Source organism: Phocoena sinus, chromosome 3, assembly GCF_008692025.1.
Source record: "Phocoena sinus isolate mPhoSin1 chromosome 3, mPhoSin1.pri, whole genome shotgun sequence".
Taxonomy (NCBI): Eukaryota; Metazoa; Chordata; class Mammalia; order Artiodactyla; family Phocoenidae; genus Phocoena; species Phocoena sinus.
The window spans coordinates 12664178-12688131 of NC_045765.1; the positions used below are offsets into that span (position 1 = coordinate 12664178).

At 54.8% G+C, this 23954-nt stretch overlaps 1 protein-coding gene across 11 annotated transcripts in view; it reads right to left on the minus strand.

Annotated features, from left to right (window-relative positions):
• The window catches only part of MYO9B (myosin IXB), an 89442-nt gene that overhangs the window by 61865 nt on the left and 3623 nt on the right, over nucleotides 1–23954 (minus strand). For all 11 annotated transcript variants that reach the window (XM_032627892.1, XM_032627888.1, XM_032627883.1 and 8 more), the window contains exon 2: nucleotides 9389–10296. In XM_032627892.1, the coding sequence (XP_032483783.1) occupies nucleotides 9389–10240 (852 nt within the window). In that variant the 5' untranslated portion in view covers nucleotides 10241–10296. The remainder of the gene's footprint in view (nucleotides 1–9388; nucleotides 10297–23954) is intronic.

Here is a 23954-nt window from a genome sequence, read left to right on the forward strand (position 1 = left end):
TATGCGTAGAAACAAGCAGATTTAACCTGTGGGCTGTAGTGGGCCAATCCCTGGTACACGCAAAAAGAAATTATACTTCAAACAGGGGAAAAGATACTAAAAAAACGAACCGTTATCTGAACAAAGCAAAGCAAAGCACCAAGGTGCAACCAAAAGCTTTAACAAAATAATGTCACAATTTTACCAAAGTGGGGTGGATAACCATGCACGTTCCCCGGCAGCAAAAACCACGATGGCAGCCCTGGTTTGTTTCCTGTTGGGGAGACACTTAAAGAAGAGCTGAACCACAGTCAGCACCTGGCGTGAGGTTCAGAAAGTCACCCCGCAGGAGGACGGGGTGGAGGGGATGACAAAATTCCAGTGCATAGGGACCAGCACGAACTGCACCCAAAATCCACTAAAGCTCTTTCATGACGTTCGCCTGCAAGAAAACCCGCGGGAGTGTGTGACTTCTCAGCTCTGGGTGTTACCACGTGAGTGGCTGCTTTTTTTTTTTTTTTTGTATTGATGAGCAGCTTTTCGAATAACACTTGAAGACTTCGCCCCAAGTGTGCTTGGAAGACCAAACTTGGATGGAAAACCTGACCCTTGCACCCGAGCATACTTTGTTGTTGGTGAGAAAGACGTGAGGTTTCTGGTGGTGGGTGGGCAGTGGCCGTTCTCCTGGCCGTGGCTGGCCACAGGGCAGGAAGAAGCACCAGCCACCCGCTCCTGGAAACGAAGCAGATCGCCAGCCAGAAACTGCATCCCCGCCCGCCACCCACCCCTTGTTAAGCTGGTGAGACAGAGCTGAGCACAGATGGGTTGACGTGTAAGTACAACAGCACGATGTTAACCCCCAAATTTGAACCTATTTGGGTACAGGACATCTGTAACGCTGAAATCATTCTTTGCCTGCAGTCGGCCTAAAAATTCTTCTCAACTGGGGTGATTCTGCCCCTCAGGGGACACTTGGTGATGCCTGGGGACATTTATAATTCTTCTGACTGAGAGAGGGGGTGCTACTGGCATCTGGTGGGTGGAGGCCAGGGATGCTGCTTAGCACCCCACCCCAGAGAAGGATCTGGCCCCAGGTGTCAGCAGCGTGGAAGCACAGCCTTGGCCCCTCTGTGTTTCTGTCTGCAAGGCCTGAAGCTGACCCCACACGAGGCCTCATTCACCCTGTCATCCTCTGTGGGATCGGCCCTCCTGCTGTCCCCCTCCTACCCCGGATTCCAGCCTCAGGTCTTGCCCGCCCTCGGGCTACTCTGCCAAACCAGGGCCCCCCAACGACTTCCCCAAACATCCTGGGGAAGCCACTTGGGGCACAGAAGCAGCCAGAAATTCGATTCCTCCCTCCCTGCAGCTGCCCTGGTGGGACAACCCTCCAAGGCTCTCAGTGATCAGCCTTCAGGCCCCACGGCATCCTCTCCTCCATCCTCGCCTGTCTCCCTCTAACGCTCATTCTCCCGGGAGCCCACCCTGGCCTGGCTCTCACTCCCCTCCTACCCCTGCATAGATTGTTGACTCTGATGTTCAGAGTGCCGACCTTCCAGCCACCCGGCCTCGAGAACAGCCCAGGTCCAGCTGAGCCTTGACCGCTGGCTGGGGGTTGGGGTATGTGTGGCTGGCACATCTCTCCCTGGAGCACCCCACGCTGCTGCCTCAGACTCTCCCAAGCCTAATCCCGCTGCCTCCCCACCCAGCTGCCTGCTGACGCCCGACTTTCCCATCAACAGACCAGAGAAACACCCCAAAACGCAAAGCAGACACAGTCTGGGCCTCTGGGGCCCTAGGACCCTGGAGACAGACAGACAAGCCCCAGATAAAGGCTCCCAGCCCAGATACCCCTCTTGCTGTAAATGCCCCGGCCCACTTTGCGGGTTCGGCGTGGGGGTAGGGGTGCGACATCAGTAACTTGCCTCCTTCTGACCTGATCCAGAGCCTCCTCCCTGCCGGGGCCCATGCCCCCAAAATGGCCCCCAGAGGCCTGTCCGTGGCCCCATGCCCTTTTCTCAACATTCACTCCTCCCGGCAAACTTACCTCCTCCTGTAGCTAATGAGCAAGGCTGGGAGGTGCCCCAGCTCGCCGCTTGCTCCTGCGTGACTGGACAACCTCTAAGGCCTGACAAGGCTGGGCTCAAGGGGGTCTTTGTGCTGCCGGCGCATCCCTTGGATGAAGCACCCCAGACCGCAGTCCTCGCAAGCGTCCGGGGAGCAGATCCCGACAGCGCTGCGCAGCCAGCTCTGAGCCCGCCTCCTTCTCCCCCCTGGACTCTGTCTGCTCTGATTTGATATCTCGGCTCCGGGAGCCCGCTCTGCTTTCCGAGGCTTCGGGTGGCTTGCGCCACACATTCACTTCTCACTGCTCCCGGATGCCAGCCCCCTCCTGGCCACCAGCCTCTTCCCAGGTGTGACAGCCCCATGTAGATGGATGACACAGATGGACGGACCTAGGTGTGTCTGCCCGCCCCCGGCCAGCCCTCGGCACGCCCGGGGGGCCCCGCACACCCGGAGCAGGCTGCTGGCCAGGGCTCCGCTCTCCTCCCCGGCTCAGCTCGAGAGTCTCCAGTGGGATCACCTCCACTTCCGCCCCACACCCTCCACCCTCCCGTTGTTGACGGAGGGGGACACTGATGAGGGGGACGCTGGCCTGGCTGGGGCAGGGAGGGGGTCAGGACTGAGGAGAAAACAACCGCAGAGTCAGCGATACAAAGGATTGAAATCCTGAGAAAACTGGTGAGAGGTAAAAAAAAAAAATGTGGTCTTATCCATACAGTGGACTATTAGCCAGAAGGAGGAATGAAGCATTGACACACGCTACAGTGTGCATAAACCTGGAAAAAAACCAAGCTGAGTGCCAGGAGCCAGACACAAAAGGCCACAGCTTGTGTGATCCCATGAAATGTCCAGAACAGGCAAACCCACAGAGGCAGAAAGAAGACCAGTGGTTGTCAGGGGCAGGGGGAGGGGCGACGGGGAACGACTGCTAATGGGGTCTCCTTTTGAGGGTGATGGAAACGTTCTGGAACTAGACAGAGGTGAAGGTTGCACAACACTGTGGATCTGCTAAAAAATACTGAATTGTTCATTCGAAATGGGTGAATTATACCTCAACAAAGCTCTTAAACAGAAAACCTAACTGCAGAGGCACACCCCTGGTTCTGGAACCTTGTGTCACACCAGTTGAGTGGCTTTGCCCGTGTGTCCCCGGTGATGGGCAGAGACTGGCCCATCCTCATCCTGTGGGAGGGAAAGACATGTTCTGGGCAGAGGTCCCTGTGGGTAAAGGTCAAGGTGAATGATGGCATGTTGGTTCAGGGTGACCTGCTCGGGTAGGCTGGCCAGTGCTGACAGAGGGTAGTGGGAACAGACCCAGTGGCCTGAGGGGTGGGCGGAGACTGGGCGAGCCTGGGGTCATGTGACACTGGGTCTGTGGGGCCCTCAGTGGGGACTGGTGTTCAGGACCAAGGCCGGCACACATCCCAGTCCCAGGACAGGCTCCTTCAGGGCCCCCGAGGTGGGTCAGGGGCAGCAGAGAGCTCCAGGACACCCTCGGTCCCACGCCTTGCTGTCCTGGTCACCAGCCTCCTGTGGGTATGCCAGGCAGCTTGGGGTGCCACCATCTCCCAGCCTTCTCTCTCTGCGTGGGCCAGGCCACAGTAGCTACATGGAGGTCCCGAAACCTCGGCCTCTGGGCGCTTGGGAAAATGGCCCAGCCAGCAAGGATCCTCGTTTCATTTCTGCTTTCGAAATTAAAACCCTGTGCGCGTTGGCAAATGTCAGTGGCGTGTGTTACAGTTCAGGAAGGACAAAGAGGACACTGGCCTAAGCATCCTCCACCCTCAGCCCTGATGCCGAGGCAGAGGGGCACGTCCTGGGTGGGCTTTGAGGCCAGCCCGGTGGCTGATGCCGGGGCAGCTGCATCACAATGTCGCCAGGTTCTCAGAGGGCGCCCGGCGTGGGTAACGGACCCCAGACTGCACTGCCCTGGTGAGCCTGCCTTCTGCACCTTCAGTATTTCTGACCTAAGGCAACACTCCTGCACAAACGTCGCGTTTCTGGGGGCGGTTCAGGGGGCAGGCTGCAGGCTGCAGGGTGGCCGAGTGACATCGTGTGAAACAGTGACAGTAACAGTTAACTGCAGTGGGCGGGCAGATCAGCTGATTGGAACCGGCTTTCCACAGTGCCGCCTTCCTGTTTTCTGGTCAGAATTGCACAGCAAGTTTGCAACCCCTGCCTGGGGGGGCGCCCGGCGACACCCAAACCTCAAGACAACTCAACTTCTCCTTTCAGGGAGCTGAGAAAAAGTCCCGATAGGCTTCCTGCGGCCCCAGCCGAGCTGAGAGAGGAAATCTTTCACGAAGGTGCAGAGGGGTACCGTGAACTTAGGCTCAGGCTGGGTTCTAACGGTGGTCTGGCTGTGGCTGCCTGCAGTGTCGCCTGGGGTACCCACACTGTACCGGGTCGACTTGTGTCCCTCAAAAAGATATGTCCAAGTCCTGATCTCTGGAACCTGTGAGTGGGACCTTCTTTGGAAATAGGGTCTTTGCAGATGGAATTAAAGTAAGGATCTTGAGGTGAGATCATCTAGGCCCTAAATCCAATGACGGTGTTCTTGTAAGAGAAAGGAGATTCGAGATACAGAGGCAGACGGGGAGAAGGCCATATGGACACAGAGACAGAGCCTGGAGTGATGAGGCCACAAGCCAAGGAGTGCCAAAGGGTTGCTGGCAGCCACCAGAAACCAGGAGAGAGACACGGGATGGATTCTCCGTCGGAGCCTCCAGAAGGAGCCAGCCCTGCCTACACCTTGATTTCAGACTTCCGGCCCCCAGAACTGTGAGGGAATAAATTCCTGCTGTTTTAAGCCCTCCACCTCCACCCTCTCCCATTGATAGTACTCTGTGACGGCAGCCCCAGGACATTTGCACACCAGCACACCTCTCTGGGGCTCTGTTCTCTCGTCTTTAAAATGAGCAGAGCTGTTGTGAGTCCTCAGAGAGATGATGGATGAAGACTGTGGCACCCAAAGCCTGACACACAGTGGGCCCAAAGGCACGGTAGCTAATTATTCCTGTTGTTAGAAAGTAACTCTCAAGTTAGCTCAGAATGCTTGGGACTTACTTACGGACAATTTCTAAGCCATCAACACTTGAAAGAAACGGTGACTGGGTCTTGTGGGATTACAAGCTGTGACTAAGGCAGCTGTTCTCACCCAGGGGAGATTCTACTCCCAGGGGACACTTGGTGATGTCTGGGGACATTTTTCGGTTGTTGCCACTGGGGGGAGGGGATGCTACTGGCATCGGGTGGGTGGAGGCCAGGGGTGCTGCTCAACACCCCACAGCGTACATGATGGCCCCCAGCCCAGAGACTGACCCGGCCCCAGACGTCAGTGGTGCTCTGGCTGCAAAGCCTGGCTCTAAACTAAAACAACCTTCTCCCTTTTCCAAATGGTCGCCTCAGGAAGCACATTTATGGCTGTGACGTGGATCTGGCTCAAGCCTGTTTTGGAAGCTGGCATGGGCACCGCCCTCCAGCAGCTCCTAACCCCTGGGGAAATTTGGCCTTGCCGGCTCACACTGCTGAGGCTCGAGGGAGGCAGCCGGGCAAGGTCAGAGGCATCTGACTCACGGGGTACAGACACCCGCCACGGAGGTGACTAACGGCCCTCGTAGAATGTGCCAGAATCCTTCGGGGCAACGGCAGGGGAGGAGCATGGAGGCCAGCAGGAGGACGGATGGGCCCCCAGGATCACCAGTGGCGGCCCTTGGGGAAGAAGACCCAAGACACGTCCAGCTGTCACTCGGCGGGGGACTGCTGCGGGCTGACTTGTGTCCCCCCCGCAAAAGGCTCGTCTATATTGACCTGACGCTGGAACCTGTGAACGTGGCCTGATGTGGAAATGGGTCTTTGCTGACGTAATTAGTTAGAATGAGGTCATCCTGGATTGGGGCGGCCACTAAAACCAATGATGACTGGTGTCTTTACAGGAAGAGAAGGCAATATGATGACAGAGGCTGCGATTGGAGCAACACAAGCCAAGGAGCGCCCGCCTGGAGCCCCCGGAAGTGGGAAGAGGCAAGAAAGCATCTGCCCCTAGAGCCTTCGGAGGGAGTGTGGCCCGGCCCACACCTAGACTTCAGACTTCAGGCCTCCAGAACTGTGAGAGAGAGTAAATTCCTCTCTTTGACGCCACCCAGTCTGTGGTACTTTGTTAGGGCAGCGCCAGGAACCTCATCCCGGTGCCCTGGATGGTCCTCAGCTAGAAAAGGAAGCTGCACCGCGGGGCCAAACCTGCCTCCTCGCTGTGTTGCACTGAAACCTTGGGGCTCGGCATCTTCATCAAACCTTGTCACACCCACCCGCATGCCTGGTTCTGTGAGGGTTGAAGGGCCCACTTGGCAAAATTCCCCACTCGGTAAATGCTGGGTCCGTCCTCTTGTTCCTGTCCCCGATTTCTAAAGTCACTCAGTGCCTGCATTGTTTTATCCCGTCATAGAGCACCTGTTATGGGCCCCGGCCATTGCTGGGAGGACAGTGGGGCCATTGGTGGTTTCACGGCAGCCGAGTTCCAGAGCTGGGATGGAGCCAGATTGAACCTGGGACACCCTCCGTAGCTCCCATATCACACAGTGCCCACCCCGTGATCCTGCAAGGCCCTGAATGATCTGCTGTCACCTCCAAGTCCCCATCGCCTCCTGCTCTGCCCCTTGCTCACCCCACTCTGGCTCCTTCCCGTGACCCCAGGGCCCCTGACTTTCTTCAACACGCCAGGCACGGTCCAGCCTCCCGGCTTTGTGCACTGGCCGTGTCCCCCCCCAGACGCCGCATTGCTCACCCCACCCGCTTCCAGGCCCGGTTCGGCATCACCCTCTTGCCTCCTGCCCCCTTACCCCTTCTTCCGCGAGCCCGCCCACTGTTCTTATCAGCTCTTAGCTCACATGCGAGGCTGCTGTTTCTCTTGCTGCCTGCCTCTTTGTCACCAGGCGGCAGCTCCCTGTGGGCAGGCCTCTGTGCCGATTTTGGCCACGGCATAGCCCAGGGCCAAGAACGGTGCCTGCAGGCGGAATATTTGCAGAATGAATGGATGATTAGAGGAGGGAACGCATGCAGGGTACACAGCGCTGAAGAGAAAAGCGTCCGTCCTGCGGCCGGATCACTAGGTAGTCTTTGAAATGCTTGCGCAAAAAATGACAATGAATCTTTACATTACATGTATAGGAGAAGACAGATATAGGCCATGCGTGCTGGCACGGGGCCAGGCTGTACAGCCCCAGCTAATTTCTTGCTCATGATCTCAGAGATCGTCAGAGAGGAAGAGGAACTGAAGTGTATTCAGCCGGTACAGCCCAGATGAGATTTCAGTGAATTTCAGTAAGAAGCTGGAGGTCATTGCTTCAGGGAGGGTGGGACCCCTGAACCTACCCCTGCTCCCACCCCACCCCGAGCCTACTCCTCGGACAGAGGGTCTGGGGTCCTGCGGATGGACAGACTGCAGCACATCCAGCGGGTGTTACTCAGCAACATGAAGATACGAGGTCTCGAGCCGAGAAAAGATGCAGAGGAACCTTAGTACTAGTATTTAGTACTAAGTGAGAGAAGCCGGTCTGAAGAGACTACAGATGGTATGATTGCAGCCATCCAGCATGCTGGAAAAGGCAAAACTATGGAAACAGTAAAAGGATCAGTGGTTTCCAGGAGCTGGAGGGAGGGAAGGGGATGAACAGGCAGAACACAGGGGATTTTCAGGGCAGTGGAACCATTCTGTGTGATACTCAGGGTGGATACGTGACATTGTGCATTTGTCCAAACCCGTAGCAGGTGCAACACTGAGTGAATCCTAATGTACACTGTGGACTTTAGTTAATAATGATGTGTCAATACTGGCTCACCGATTGTTTTTTTTTTTTTTAAAACCTGTTTCTTTTCAAGAGATAACATGCCTTTTTTTTTTTTTTTTTTATTTGCAGTACGCGGGCCTCTCACTGTTGTGGCCTCTCCCGTCGCGGAGCACAGGCTCCGGACGCGCAGGCTCAGTGGCCATGGCTCACGGGCCCAGCCGCTCCGCGGCACGTGGGATCTTCCCGGACCGGGGCACGAACCCGCATCCCCTGCATCGGCAGGCGGACTCTCAACCACTGCGCCACCAGGGAAGCCCTCACCAATCGTTAACAAATACAACATGTTAACGACAGGGGGAAGGGCAGAAGTGTCAGGAGAATACGGGAACTCTCTGTACTGTCTGTTCAGTATTTCTGTAAACCTAAAACTGCTCAAAGAAATAGAGTGATTTATGTCATTATATTTAATAAAATTTAACTATTTAAGTTACATACTTAAAATCATTTAATCACTGCAAAATCTTATTAAAAGCAGAAAGAAAGCAAGCAGAGTCTTAGACCCCCAAACCCAGAGGCGCACACCCCGGGCCCTTACGCGGCCCCGGCACTCACCAGGTGACGACCGTTAAGTTATGTTCTGAGACGTGGATGCATCTTGTCCTAAGACCCTGAGAGTGAGTGATCACTGCGATCACTTCCACTGCCCCCATGTCCAGAAGGCTCACCCACAGTGACACATCCGTGACTCCTGTGGGGTCTGGCCAATGGGAACACTGGAGAGGGCGCAGGAAGCTGGGGCATTTCCTCCCCCGCTGACTCTTAGGCACTGCCAAGCAGCCCCTCCTCTAGCCCGTCCCCAGCCCCCAGGTCTGAACTCACCTTGCTGGCCTCCTTCTACCCCACGGTCCTACTCCCTGCCAGAAACACCCCACCGTGAACTATTCAGTTTGGACACGCCATCCTTCTCTTTCTGGGACCTGGAGTGCAGACTGCCGCCCCTCCAGACATTGGGAGTACTTTAAGAGGACATCAAGGCATTGATCAGGCCTTGTTATTTTCTCTATTCTGATGCTTTGACACCTGGGGCCTGGCTGACCCTGGAGGGACTGCCCCCGCCAGGCCTGGCCGAGTCCTAGAGAAAGCAAAGGACTCTCCTACAAACACGCCTTCCAAATACAAACCAACCATTTCAGAGCCTACACCCGCCCCCCACACTCAGGGCTACTCTCTCCCTGCCCTGATTACCCCAGGGCCAAGTACCAGACAACCAGGGCAGCCTTTATGCTCCCAAACTCTGCAATTGTTCAGACTAGCCACCCTAAGCCTGCTTACCCTGCCTCACCGGACCCTTCCCGTGAAAACCACGACAGACTCCTGCCTACACCCTCCCCTGGCTCCTGCTGCCTCCTGCTGAGCCCTGGTGCCTCCCTGTGTGGCCCTGCATGGAATGCCAAGCCTCCTGTTTCTGGAAAACGTGAGTATAACTGCTTCCTCCATGGCCGTCATCTGAACGATAACCAAACCCAGGTGTTAAGGCCCCTCCGCCGAGCAGTCCCGCTCACCTCCAGCACCGGACCAGCACCGAGGATGGTCCTCTCGACGCCGCTGGCGTAGCCCTTCTGGCTCAGGGCGGTGAGGCAGTGGATCAGGAAGTTGGTGCTCTGCGTCTTGCCGGAGCCGCTCTCGCCTGAGATGACGATGCACTGGTTGACGTGCTTCCGGAGCATGGCGTAGTAGGCGACGTCGGCCAGCGCGAACACGTGTGGCTCCAGCTTGCCCAGCTGCTGGTTCTCGTACATCTTCACGTACTTGGGGTTGTAGATGGGGAGGAACTTGAAGGGGTTGACGGCCACGAGGATGCTCCCGGCGTACGTGTAGATCTTCTGCTGCAGGAAGCGGTGTTTGAGGTTCTTCAGGAGGTTCTCCTCGGTCAGTTCGGGGAGGTTGCACAGGTCATCAAAGTCCGCCTGAGGCCGGGGCAGGAGGCCACGCTCCACCAGGCGCCGGGCGGCCGTGGCCTGGGACACGAGCTGCATGTGCACGTACTTGATGGTCCCGTCTGCGTTGCGCTCCTGCAGCAGGAAGTAGTAGCCGTCCTCCTGGGGGTGCTCGTCCTGCGCCCGCCGTGGCCACAGCAGCACGCGGTGCACAGGCGAGTCGTTGGCATCCAGCACCCACTCCTCCCCGCCCGTCTCCTTGACCTCCACCAGCACGTAGCGCTTGCTGCCGTCCAGCTGCAGGCTGGTGATGGCGTCCTGGATGACGTCGGATGTGGTGCTGTCCTTGGTGGCTGTCACGCGGCACGAGGCCTGGCACGGGGTCTGGCTCTCGCTGGTGGCCAGCTGCGGGTAGATGTGCAGGTGGTAGGCCGCCTGCCCCCGGTGGCCGGAGCTGCCCGCCTCTTTCACACTCATCCTGCCGGCGGCCTGGCCTCAGCATGCCTCCCGGGCTCAGGGCGCGCGTCCTGGAGCTGGAAGGGAAGGGGGTGGCAAAATCAGAAGGGCGAAGGTGGGGGTGGGGGGACACTGACATTCACCTCTGGACAGACAGCCTCAGACCCATGGCCTGAATCCGTGGGCTCTCTTGAAAAGCCAGAAGGGCCGAAGAGCCTTATCTGTCCTTAAACGTGACACTCACCTAAGGTCTGTGGCTCCTGCAGAGCGACATCGCCAGGCCCCTCCTGCCAAGATCAAACCCTTCCCCTGGAGTTTGCTCCATCCCAGGCCCCGTCCCTCCCCAGCAGCCTCTCAACCCTCAAGTCCAATGGCCACAACCATCTCAGAGCTCAGCCCTTCCTGGACTCTCCTCTCTTGACAGAACCTCCCCTGGCAGATCCCTAAGTGGATGAAGACGCGGCCCCATGGGCCTTGGTTATGTCCCCAAAACACATGAGGAAGGTTGCGAGAGGAAGGTTGGGATGAGCAAGACTGAACCTGCCCCGAAACTCAGGGACCTTGAAACTCCCGGGTACCTGAAACCCCACTGAGGAGGATGAACTCAGGGAGGGCCCCCAAAAACTCGCTCGAGAGAACTGCTCAGAGTGCATTTGCTTCCAGAACCCACAACCCCATTCCAATCATGACAAGAACATCAGCCCCAAATTGGGGGCATCCTGTGGGACGCCTGGCAGTCCTCCCCAAGACTGTGAAGGTCATGAGCAACAAGGAAAGACCAAGGAGTCATCCCAGGCAGAGGAAACTGGGGAGACATGATGACTCAATGTAACAGGGTTCCCTGGACAAAATGCATTTGCTCCTAAAGACATTTCGAGAAAGAGAAAAGGCAGCCAGTCCTGGCAACAGCTCATTTTGTGTCTTGGAGCAAAAGGCAGAAAGGCAGTGTGGGTCACGTGGGGGCCCACTGTGTGCCACCCAAGCGTGACTGAAGATAAAAAGATGAACGAGACCTTGGCTCAAAGCCCAGCGGGAGAAGCTAATATGCAAAAAATGTGAGAGAATATCAACCGTGAGCGTGAGAAGTTACTGTTCCCAAGAGCCAGAGAAGGCTTTAGGGGAACGGTAACATCTAAGAGGGGTTCTGAGGGATGAAGAGGAGTTCACAACGAAGCTCTGCCCATTCATGTACATACTGTCCACAGCTGCCTTCGTTGTATCAGCATAAGTGAATAGTCACGACACAGATTAGTAACCTTAAGACCTGGAAAGTTGAACGTACTTATTTTCCAGTCTTTTATAGAAACAGTATGCAGACCTCTGCCCTGGACAGAAGCATGACTCAGAGGCTGAGATGATCTGGGTTCTGGGAAACTGAGTCCCACAGCAGTGTTAGGAGGGTGAGGGATGGGTGAGGCTGAACAAAACCAGACATTATGAAGCTGCTACAAACAGGTAGGTAGGTGGTGGCAACAGGTAGGAAGGTTGGGGGAGATGGGAGTATTTAATTTTCTAAACTTTCCTCCAAATTATTAAGTAACTTTGGTATATTTCCTTCCAGTTTAATAGATGTTACATGTTTTAATAAAACCTGAATTGCTCTCAATGTGGTATGTTGGTACAGATGAACATTTCTCCGTGCCATGAAATACGCTTTGAAACATGATTTCTGAGTCCTTGGACGCACATCTTCGTGTCCAAGTCTGAGCATTTCCTTGGGATCAGTTCACTCATGTAGAATTAGCAGATAAATGGATGTGAACGTTGATAAGTGTCTTTTTTCAAAAAGCCACAGTATCCTGCAGAAAAATTCTGTGGGGCTCATCTACTCTGGAAACACTCCGGCAGTTTCTTTAAGTTAATTATATGCCTAGCATGTGACCCACTCCTAGGAGCCACTCCTAGGACTTAAGAGAAATGAAGCAGATGTTCATACAGAGATTGTACATGAATGGTCTTTTTTTCTATAATTAATTAATTTATGGCTGTGTTGGGTCTTTGTTGCTACACGTGGGCTTTCTCTAGTTGCAGTGAGAGGGGGCTACTCTTTGTTGCGGTGCACGGGCTTCTCATTGCGGTGGCTTCTCTTGTTGCGGAGCATGGGCTCTAGGCGCGCGGGCTTCAGTAGTTGTGGCTCACGGGCTCTGGTGCACAGGCTCAGTTGCTCTGCGGCACCTGGGATCCTCCTGGACCAGTGCTTGAACCCGTGTCCCCTGCATTGGCAGGCGGATTCTTAACCACTGCACCACCAGGGAAGTCCCTACATGAATGTTCTTAATGGCATTGTTTCTAAAAGTCCCAGACTAGAAACAACCTGAACGTACACAAACCGGTGAATGGACGAATAAACCGCCATACAATGGAACATGACTCAGCTGTGAGAAGGGACACAACACAAACGTCACAACAGCATGGAACAACATGGAACAATCTCAGAATCTGTGTGCTGAGTGAAAGACAGAAGACGAAAAAGAGTAACTATAGACCCAGCAATTCCACTCCTAGGTATGGACCCAAAAGACTTAAAGACAGGGATTCAAACAGATACTTGGACACACACATTCACAGCAACCCTATTCACAATAGCCAAAAGGTGGAAACAACCCAAATTTCCATCAGCTGATGAATGGATGAACAGAATGTGGTCTATCTACAGAATGGAATGTTACTGATTCATGCTACAATGTGGATGAACTCTGAAAACATTATGCTGAATGAAAGAAGACAGAGACCAAAGGCCACATGTTGTATGAGCCCATTTATATGAAACGTCCAGGACAGGCAAATCCATAGAAATAGAAAGTAGACCAGTGGTTCCCAGGGTCTGGGAAGTGAAGAGGCGGGGGAATGGGGAGAGACTCCTGATGGACACAGGGTTTCCTTTTGGGGTGATGGAAAAGTTCTGGAGCTAGATAGAGGTGATGCTTGCAAAACATTACAAATATGCTAAATACCATTGAATTGTTCACTTTAAGTGGGTAATGTAATGTTATACAAATTTCATCTCAATAAAAATTTCAAGAGTACATATTATATGATTCCACATACAGGTGACCCTTGAACAACATGGGTTTGAATTCCGTGGGTTCACTTATATGCAGATTTTTTTCACTAAATATGTACTTTAGTACTACATAATCTGTGGTTGGTTGAACCCCAGGATGGAGAGCCACAGATATGGAGAGCCAACTGCAAAGTTATACATGGATTTTTTTTTTAATATTTATTTATTTGGCTGTGACTGGTCTTAGCTGCTGCACACAGGATCTTTTTTTTTTTTTTTTTTTTTTCCGATTGCGGCTTGTGGGATCTTTTTTAGTTGCAGCATGCGGGCTCTTAGTTGGCACGCAGGATCTAGTTCCCTGACCAGGAATCACTCTCGGGCCCCCTGCAATGGGAGCATGGAGTCTTAACTGCTGGACCACCAGGGAAGTCCTTATACATGGATTTTTGACTGCGTGTGTATATGAAGGTCAGCGTCCTCAACCCCTGTGTTGTTCAAGGGTCAACTGTACGTAAATTTCTAAAAAGTGTAAATTAATTAGAGACAGAAAACTGATTGTTGGCCGCTTGGAGGAGGGGGACAGGGTGGGAGGACAAAGGGGTCAGGGAGATTTTTTGGGTGATGGATGTGCTCACTATCTTGATCGTGGTCGTGGACTCCTGGGTGCTTGCATGCGTCACAACTCATCTAATCACACACTTCAAATAAGTGCCATTTACAGTGTATTGATTACACCCAATAAAGCTGTTTAAAACAAAGCATGTGGATTATGAAAGGACCGAATTCCCCAGGAGTGCAACTTTTTTTTTTGCGGTACGCAGGCCTCTCACTGTTGTGGCCTCTCCCGCTGTGGAGCACAGGCTCCGGACGCGCAGGCTCAGCGGCCATGGCTCACGGGCCCAGCCGCTCCGCGGCATGTGGGATCTTCCCGGACCGGGGCACGAACACGCGTCCCCTGCATCGGCAGGCAGACTCTCAACCACTGCACCTCCAGGGAAGCCCAGGAGTGCAACTTTTAAAAACCTCTTGCTTTCTTTTCAAAATGCCCAATCCTCGAGCCCAGCCACCGAGTTCCTCAGATGCCACTGCGAGGAAACGGCTGGGAATCTATGAACTTGTCTGTGTTCAGAGGTGCCAGGTGGTGCTGCCCACCTGACCGTCCCCCGGAAACTATGAGAGCTAACTGCAGGATGTTCCTGGGCAGCCCCACAAGGCTGTGGAGGGTGGGTAGTTTATGCGCTTCCAAGCCTGGTGAGAGAGGCAGGAGCCCAAACTGTAGCTCTGCACCTTAATCAGGGCCACATGAACGCACGTGTGAGCTTGTGAACATACATGTACGAATGTGAGCACACGTGCAGACACAGACATGCGTGATTGAATGCACACTCTCACACGACTGTGCTCACACATGCATGTACACAAACATGGACACACATGCACGAACAGAATTTCATTTGAACACACCCACACTCACATGCGTGCACACACACACACACACGCACAGACCCAGGGCTTCAGGCAGAGCCTGAACCTCTGTGACACGCATTCATGGAGACACGGCTCACAAGCGCCACAACTTCTGGGGGCACGTTCCAGCTCAAGGACCAGGGGCTTTGGATGGTCTCGCGCCCAAGCTGCCCGGATGCAGGCGGCAGAAAGGTCGCAGGGATGCGCCTGCTTTCTCCTCCCAGCGGACACCGAGCTGGGCTGAGCGAGAAGCCATCAGGGCCCAACCACGTGATCTTGCTCGCGGGAGCCTCTGTCACCTGCCCTGACAAGGGTCTGGTTGACGCTGGGACAGGCTGAAGGCTGTATGGCCCGCTGAGCTCTGTGCTGCCCCACATCCTCCAGGGCTCGCTGATCATGAGGCAGCCTCGGAGCCCACGGGAGACTTTTACAGCTCTGGGCCCCTTGGTGGGAGGAGCAGGGGACTCCATACTCTTGAGACTGGGGGCCATGGGGGCAGTCACAGGTCCAGCCAATGCATACCCCACCCCCAGGCCAGGAGGAAGTACTAATAGATAAGCCTTGCTCAAGGGGTCTGCTGACCGCTGGAGCTGCACGGAACGGGCCGGCCAAAGAGAAGGGGTGGGGCAGGGTGGACACCAGCTGGGGCCCCTCACAGGAGTCCCCGCAGGGCCCACCTGACCCACCCTGCAGCAGCTGCCCCTCCAGCCATCATAGCCCACGTAGGCCCACCACATCTGCATCCTGGGAAACTCCACCCCTGCACCTGCCCGTGGGGCCCTCCCCACGCCCAGCCAGCCTCACCTGGTCCTGCTCCCCAGGGAGCCTGCACTCTCTTCTCAGAGCGGCTCCCTTTTCCCCCTTCCCGGGGCGGGGGGGGGACCCTCCCACTGAAATAGCTCATGGGCCTGAACACCGAAGACACTAGTAAATCCTTCTCCAGCTCAGGGTCGAGTTCCCTCCTGGCTTCCACGCAGCCTGGAGCCGGTCCTTCCTGCTCGCAGCCGTCCCTTGGTCCACTATGCCCCCATGCAGTAGAAACCACTGCTCCCCTCTCCAGAGACGCCACCCAGCTCCTGCCAATCATGCCTTTCCTGGTCCTGCTCACTTGCTCTGCAGCCGTGGGGATCAGGTGTCACCTGGACCTGCCCCTGGAGCCCATCCACTCTGTTGCACTCCCCCATCAGGGGCTAAGCTCGTGCCCAGGGACGCCCACCCCACCTCCAGCCCCAAACACCCAGGGGGTTTGCTCCCTGCTCCTCCCACTGACCACATCCTGTCTGCTGTCCCCAGAACAGCCTTCTCTTCTCACCAGGAGGTCAGGAGGGCCCCTGAGGGACCCCTGTCTCCATCCTCTGGACCACTGCAGGGCAGCGCCTGGAAACATTGGTCTAGGTGTGAGTGTCCCAACACAGGGCCCCTCGGGGACGCCCTCTGGCCAGCGCTCAGCCCCTGGCCATCAAGGCCCATATAAGACAGCCCCCCGTGGGTAGACTGGCTGCTGCAGGGAGCAGTTCTTGGACGTACTCTGGCTGTTCCCCACCCAGCCAGGCCCAGGCTTGCAGGCCCCCTCCAGTCACGGAGAAGCTGCCCAAAGCCCCCAACCCACAGGGGGAAGTCTGCTTCCCCCAGCCCGGGCTGCATCCCCATGAGACACTGACCAGGCCGTCACCACGGGCCTGGCACCCTGCCCTCCCCTTCCCTCTCCTGCATCTCAGACGGGGGCCGGCCCCACACTGCTGCCTCCTTCCAGTGCCATCCGTGTCCCCCGTCCTCATCCTCAGGTTGGAATGCCCCTCGGACCCCTCTGCCAGATCCCAGGCAGCTCTGTTCCCAATGCGGATGTACCCTCTTAGACCCAGAGACTCCTCATTCTACACGTGGCGCCACTTGAACCTAAACACTGGGCTGATCTGATCCGCTCTACATCCTCACTATGAAGGCCCCCTGACCCCTTCTGCCAAAGTGACTTCCGGAGAGGCCCACCCAAGTGAGAGGTCTGCCCGGAGCTGCCTGAGAAGTGCTGCCTCAAAGCATCCTCACTGGCACCGAGGATCAATATTTTTCTCAACCCATGGCCATCAGTGGGCACAAAAGAGCATTTTGTCACTTATAATCCTCTGTCAGGCTGGGTTTTTTGAGAATTCACTGTATTCAGTAACGATTTTTCTGTTTCTGGAAGCTGTTCATATCAGTTGCCCTTTTTTCCCCACTGAACCATGCCTACCTAGCTCATTGGTTTGGAGGCGCTCTTTGTATAGGAACGGTATTAACTCTTTGTGACGTCTGATGAATCTAATTCATACAGATTTACTTTTGCGTACGGTGTTTTTTGATACAAATGCTACATTTTCCAGGCAGTCAGATCTGTGGGTCATTTCTTTCATGATGTCTATCGCACATTCCCCTCCCAGAGCTGGGGAGCATGGAACTACACTCTGTATTCCTCTCCCTCCCTGGACTTACTCTTTACATTTCAGTCTTTATCCATCTGGAAATTATACTGGAGGGTGTAAGAGTTTCCTAGGGCTGCTGTGACAGAGTACTATAAACCAGGTGGCTTAAAACAAGAGAAATGTACTGTCTTGCATTTCTGGATGAGTCCAAAATCAAGGTGTGGGCAGGGCTGGCTCCTTCTGGAGGCTCTGAGGATGAAACCATCCCATGACTCTCCTGGCTTCCGGTGACCCTTGGCCATTAGGAGTAGGTGCATTACTCCGATTTCCTGGCCCAACGTCACATGGAGGCCTTCTCTGTCTCTATGTCCTCCTCTCGTCTTATAAAGACACCAGTTATTGGATTCAAGATGAAGCCACCTTGAGATCTTAACATCCGCAGATGCCTTATTTCTAATCAAGGTCACATTCTGAGGTTCCGGGTGGAATGAATTTTGGGGGACACCAGTCAACCCGGTACAGTGTGGGAAGTGCAAGGAGAATCCAGATGGTCTCCAAAGAGTGAAGCAATTGTTTTAATGCTTTTTCTTAAAGAATCTGTCTCTCCCCAGACCAGGGAGGCTCCTTTGTTAAAGATCACACGTTAAGTTATGTTACACACGCGGGTCTGCCTCTGGGCTGTTGCTACCTGCGTGGTGCCATACTGTGATTACCACAGCTTCCGGGGATGTCCTTAAACAGTGACATCTCTCTTGGAGGAGCTCAGATGTTTTCTCTGGCTTCTAAGCACGTCTTCCTCACGGAGTCTTAACAGAGCCTGAGACCTGGAAGCCAGTCACGTTGTGGCTTAAGGTCCTTTCTACAAGTGGATGTGAAACCTGCACCCCAAGAATCCCCAGACTGTGTCTGGAATGAAAGGAAGCAGGTCTGGGACTGAGGAACTGGGGGCCCAGCTCGGCGAAGTGGCAATTGCACGCCGCGGCCGTGTGTTGGGGGCAGCAGGTCCTGAAAAGCCGTGTGTCTGTCTTTGAGCCAAACCGCCTCTTCAAATGCCCCGAAGTTAAAATGCCTGTTCTGCCTTCTGACTAATGCTCACGGAAGCACACGCAATGTGAACAGGAAGCAAAACCCGTCCCTAAACTGATAGGATCCATCTACCTGGAACTCATCGGAGAACTATGCCCTCATCACAAAATGGAAACCAATCTGTCAGACTATAAAATTCCTGTATGAAAGAGCCAAAAAGGTGGAAGGGAAATGCCCATCAAAGGATGAGTGGATATGCGACTTCCCTGCTGGTCCAGTGGCTAAGACCCCGAGCTCCCAATGCAGGGGGCCTGGGTTCGATCCCTGGTCAGGGAGCTAGATCCCACATGCGTGCTGCAACTAAGAGTTCGCATGGTGCAACCAAGAGATCCCACATGCCGCCAAGAAGATCCTGCACGTGGCAACAAAGATCCCGAGTGCCGCCACTAAGACCCGCAACAGCCAGAAAAAAAAAGGATGAGTGGATAAACAAAATATGGTCCACCCACCCAGTGGAATATTACTCATCCATAAAAAGGAATGAAGTGCTGACACACCCTACAACGTGGATGAACTTCCAAAACATCATGCTGAGTGAAAGAAGCCAGATACCAAGTATGATCCCATTGACGTGAAACGTCCAGAATAAGCAAATCCACAGAGACAGAAGGCAGATGAGTGGCTGCCAGGGGCTGGGGGAGGGGAATGGGAGAGACTGCTGATGGGGACAGGGTTTCCTTTTGGGGTGATGGAAACGTTCTGGAACTAGATAGAGGTGGTGGCTGCACATCACCGTGAATCTCAGTGTTACTAATGGCCAATCTTCTGCGCACGATAAAATGAATTCCCGCTGAGAAACCTGAACGTTGAAAAACTAAAAAGGCTTTTGCAAACGCCATACTGGTGTCCTTTCAGCGCTTGGAGGGGATGTGAGCCTCAGTTCAGGGCCTTTCTCTCATGCTCTCAGAGAAAGGAGGCACAGGGAAGAGGGGGAGGCCACCAAAAATTCGGCCCTCGGGATGAGTGGACAAATGTGAATGAGCCGCTCTCCAGGCCCGGCCAAGGTCTGATGCGTGGAAAAGTGAGGTTCTGCCGATCAGCTTGGCGAATGATTTGGAATTGGCTGGAAAATAAGGAGGACGGGGGCCTCCAAAAAGTGTAGCATAGCTGCTTCGTTTATATAAGGCCATAATTTGAAGCCGCATGTTTATTGGATGAAATCACCCTCAAGTTAAAAGGAGAAGGCCGGCGTTACAGCAGAGTCAGTTAGGAAACACCGTTTAGAAGTCAGCGCGTTCCCACTTTTCCACACGTGTTTCCTTGAGCCTGTTGGGATTTCTTTAGGAAATGATCACATGAAGTTATTGGAAAGATGGACATGCTGAGAAATAGCTACAAAAGAAGTATGTTTCTCAGTCTTGGCAGCTCAGAGCTGGAGAACAGTTTAGGGTTTAGGTTGGGTGAGGGGGGGGGATGCGGCCACAGGCCACGGAACGTCCGGAGCCCCCAGAAGCTGGAAGGGGCAAGGAAGGGTCTCCCCCCGGAGTCTCTGGAGAGTCACGGCCCTGCTCATGCCTTGGTTTTGGACTTCTGGCCTCCAGAGCTGCAAGGGAATCAATTTCTATTGTTTAAGCCACTGAGTTTGTGGTACCAATTTACGGCAGCCCCGGGACACGAATCCAGGGGTCTGGTACAGAAGATACTGGATGCTCTGATTGAGGCCATGGTCAGGAACGGCCACCACCTCTCTTTTGCCTTACTTAAATATCCCTGGAGAAGCCCATCCCAAACACCTTCTCATGACTGTCCCTTACTTCCCTAATTCGTCCCCCTAGGCCTTCCAGTCTGGCCCAACCGGTCTGAGTCCTAGAGAAGGCTCTTCCTCCAGGCAAGTGCTGGGGCAGCCTGGTCCATTCACCTGTCCCTGAGGCTGATCCCTCTCCTTGGGGTCTGCGGCTATGTCCCCAACGAGGCTGTCTTCTTTCAAAGTCTGTCCAGTCAACAAATGTTTCTCCACTGCCCACACCCCACCCCGGGCCAGGCCAGGCTGGCAGCAAAATAGAGTAAGAATGTGGCAGTGTCTGGCCTTCAGGGAACTGGACAAATCAACCCACCAGAGAAGAGGCATTTCCAACAGCAATAGTGCTTTGGACAGGAAAAATGCAGTGTGTCATGCAGCAGCTTTCAACGGGGTGGGAATTGCGGCAGGCAATTCTGCCCTACCCCATGGGACAGTTGGCAATGGCTGGAGACATATTTGGTTGTCACCACTGGGGGGGGGGAGGGGAGGTACTTCTGGCATCTGGTGGGTGGAGGCCAGGGATGCCGCTCAACACCCTACAATGTGCAGGACAGGCCCCCACAGCAGAGAATGATCTGGCCCCGGACGTCAGCAGCGCTGTCCTGGGGACAGAAACTGACCGGAGCAGGGTGGTCACTTCGGATTAACCAGGAGGCAAGGAGGTGCTCAGAGGAGATAGTTGCCGAGGCCTGCGCAGTGAGACAGGATGGATGGGCTGAGCTTGGCGATGGCGGCTCAGGCGAGGGCGGTGAGCGCCATGGGCAGGGGCAGCTGGGGCTGGCCTCAGAACAAGGGGACCAGTGTGGCCGGCAGGAGGGGGAAGGGCCGAGGTCAGGAAGGTCAGATCCCACAGGGCCTTGTGAACATGGGAAGGAGTCCGGATTTTTATGCAAGTCTGATGGGGAACCCTGGCTAGTTGGAGACAGGGAGGACCGAGACATGAGTGACATCAGGAAGGGATTAGCCAAGCCTAGTGTGGCAGGCAGACCGGGGTGGGAGCAGGTATCCAGCGGCTCCTGCAGGTGTGGGCTGGGGGGACTGATGGTGATTCGGGTCTGGCCTGTGGGACACAGGTAGGTTCCAGTTACAAGGGGAAGGCAGAGCCGCAAGGCCCTGTGGGGGGCTGGGCTCCGGGTCCTTCCCTGTTGACCGGTAGGCTCATAAAGACATGGAAAGTAGCCTGGGAAGTGGGTCTGGGCGGGCAGAGGAGAACCCTTTGGGACCCTCCTCTCCAATGACACGGTCCACCTGTCATCATGCCCTGGTGGAAAGCCACCTTGAGAACCTTATACGGGCAGAGCTGCGGTGACAACACACAAAAGCCCTGCCTGAGACCAGATCGAGCAGCTCCCAGAGAACAAGGGAACGCCGCTTGGCTTTTAAAGGCAGTTCAGATCCCCAGGTAGGGCTCTGGAGGCTGCTGTGCCAGCCCGGTCACCGGGGGCTGGGTGGGACTCTTCTCCTAGGGGACACCTGGCAACGTATGGAGACAGTTTTGGTTGTGACAACTTGGGGGGCGGGTGCTACTGGCATCTGGTGGGTGGAGGCCAGGGACGCTACTCAACACCCTACAATGCACAGGACAGTCTCCACCACAGAGCATGATCCAGCCCCAGACGTCACCAATGCCAAGGCTGAGAAAGCATACTTTCAATAAATAAGAAAAATGTTTGCACACTTCAGGGTCTCCCCAGGGCCTCACAGGCACACAAGATGCTAGCATGATTCCAAGCCCACGTTCACCTGACTACATAATATTTAGAAGGAGGGACCAAGAGAGGGAGCTGGCCTTGTGGGGTGACTGCCCCAGCTGTTGGGGCCTAGGGCCACCTGTCCCCGTTCTGGTCACTTTCTCCACTCCAGATACCCTGTTCCTTAGCTTCCCCACCTTCATCCTCTCCTCTCCCTGCTAAACCAGGGGGCAGACTCCCTCGAGACCACCAGGAGGAAAGGGACCAGCCCCCTGAGGGTCTAAGGGCCAGCCTACGCTCTTACACTTTCTTTGTGTCACGCGTTCTGATAAACAGCATCTCCGCGTGACAGCCAAGGACTCTTGGTGATCTTCCCAAGCAGTGGCCTTGGACCCTGGCATGCTTGCCAGGAAATGAAAGCCCCAGGATCTGAGAAGCAAAATCTCAAAGTCTCCTCTGGGCTCACCAGGTTCCGTCCACCCTCGAATGGGACGGAGAGGCTCTGAGAGATGAGTAGGAAGATCGTGGCAAAGCCCCGGGCGGTCCTGATGCTGACCCTGTCCTGTTTGCGAGGAAGCAGCAGCAGTAGCAGCGGCCTTGCAGGCAGATGACCACGCCAGGGCTCTTGGGCTTTCCTCTCCCTCCATCAGCCAGCTCAAGCCAGGCCCAGGCTCCTGTTCCAAGCTCGCTGGTGCCGGGTACTTCACGGCCCTCACCGGGCTGATAAACTGACTTCCGTGGACATGACTGCTGGCCGGACATCTGTGCTCTGAGCAGAGAGATGAGGGCTATTCCCGCTCCCTGAGAGCCAAATCTGCACCTGGCTTGTTAACGCTTTTTTGCGGAATGACTTTCAGATTTTCCAGAAACTTCTTTTGTCTCATCACCTGTGGCAGCAGCCGGTCCCAAAGTCACTTTGTTCCATGAATGGGTTGTTTTTGGACTCCCCTCTTGACCCTGGCAATACTGAGGACACGGAGCCCCGTACACCCCAATTATAAATCTTGGCCGGCCCCTGGGTGGGCACACACTGTCTCCCAGGCCTGGCTCTAAACACACCCCTTGTAAAGTCCCATGAGGTCTGCTCCTCCCGAGTCCTGTTCTTGCCTCTCTATTGTCACCTCAAGAATAAGGACCTGTGCAAGATCTGGAAAATTCCCTAACAGGGCACTTCCGAAGTTGACATGGCCAACCTGCCTATCTACCCTAAAATGTTTATTTAAATGAATGAGACAAAACTAAACGAACTTTTTCTCTCTAAGTACCATTACTTATTGATAATTCCCTCACTAAATAAAAATGAAATCTGTCTCTTATGCAGTGTTACAGCCTGAATTGTGTGCCCGCCCCCAACCCCACTAATTCATTATGTTGAAGTCCTACTTCCCAGGACCTGAGAGTGTGACTGTATTTGGAGACAGGGCCTTTAAAGAGGTGATTCATTCAAAAGGAGGTCATTAGGGTGGGCCCTGATCCAAAGGGACAATCGGACACGGACTCACACAGAAGTAAGGTGAAGACTCACACAGACGTGAAGACTCAGGGAGAAGACAGCCGTTGACAAGCCAAGGAGGGAGGCCTGAACGCATCCTTCCCCCGTGGCCATTGGAAGGCACCAACCCTGCCCACACCCTGATTTGGACTTCTGGCCCCCAGATCCATGAGACAATACATTTCTGTTGCTTAAGCCACCTAGCCTGTGGTACTTTGCTACGGCAGTCCCAGGAAATTGCACACGCGGCAGTGACAGTCATGAAATGCTTGGAGCTGGCTTCCCTCTCGCACACACAACCCTAAGAAACGGGGCAGAACTGGGATGTAAACGAATGAGTCAGGCCAGGACAGCTTATTCATTGCTCCGACTAAGCCACGGGCTGAACCCTTGAATCACTACTTTATTTATCATCGGGGCCCGGGCTCAGACTCTCAGCGAGGAAATGAGTAGAACCCAAACTCATCGGCTGAGTTTTTGAGACATGCCTAATCTCCAAGGCCCTTTCTGGGCCAACATGAAAAAAAGCAAGGAGGTGAAGTGATGGGCGCTGCACCTCGGCCGGCAGTGCGCTGGCTTGTCGGGGGCCCGGCGGTGCTCAGACAGAGCCCTTTGTTCTGTCCCTCCGTCTCCGGGACGAGGGCAGAGAGAAGGGCCTGTCTTGCTCGGCGGGGAGGCCGAGCAGGGGCTGCCTGGCACAGTTGGTTGGGGATGCTGGGTGCACAAAGGGCTGGTGGATGGGGACTGGGGGGAGGGCAGCCTCCAGAAGGGGTCAGACGGCCCCAGAATGTGCGGTTTCCTCCCCTGGAGTTAAAGCAGCAATGTCATGGTCGGGGAACAAGCAGAGGAGGACACGTG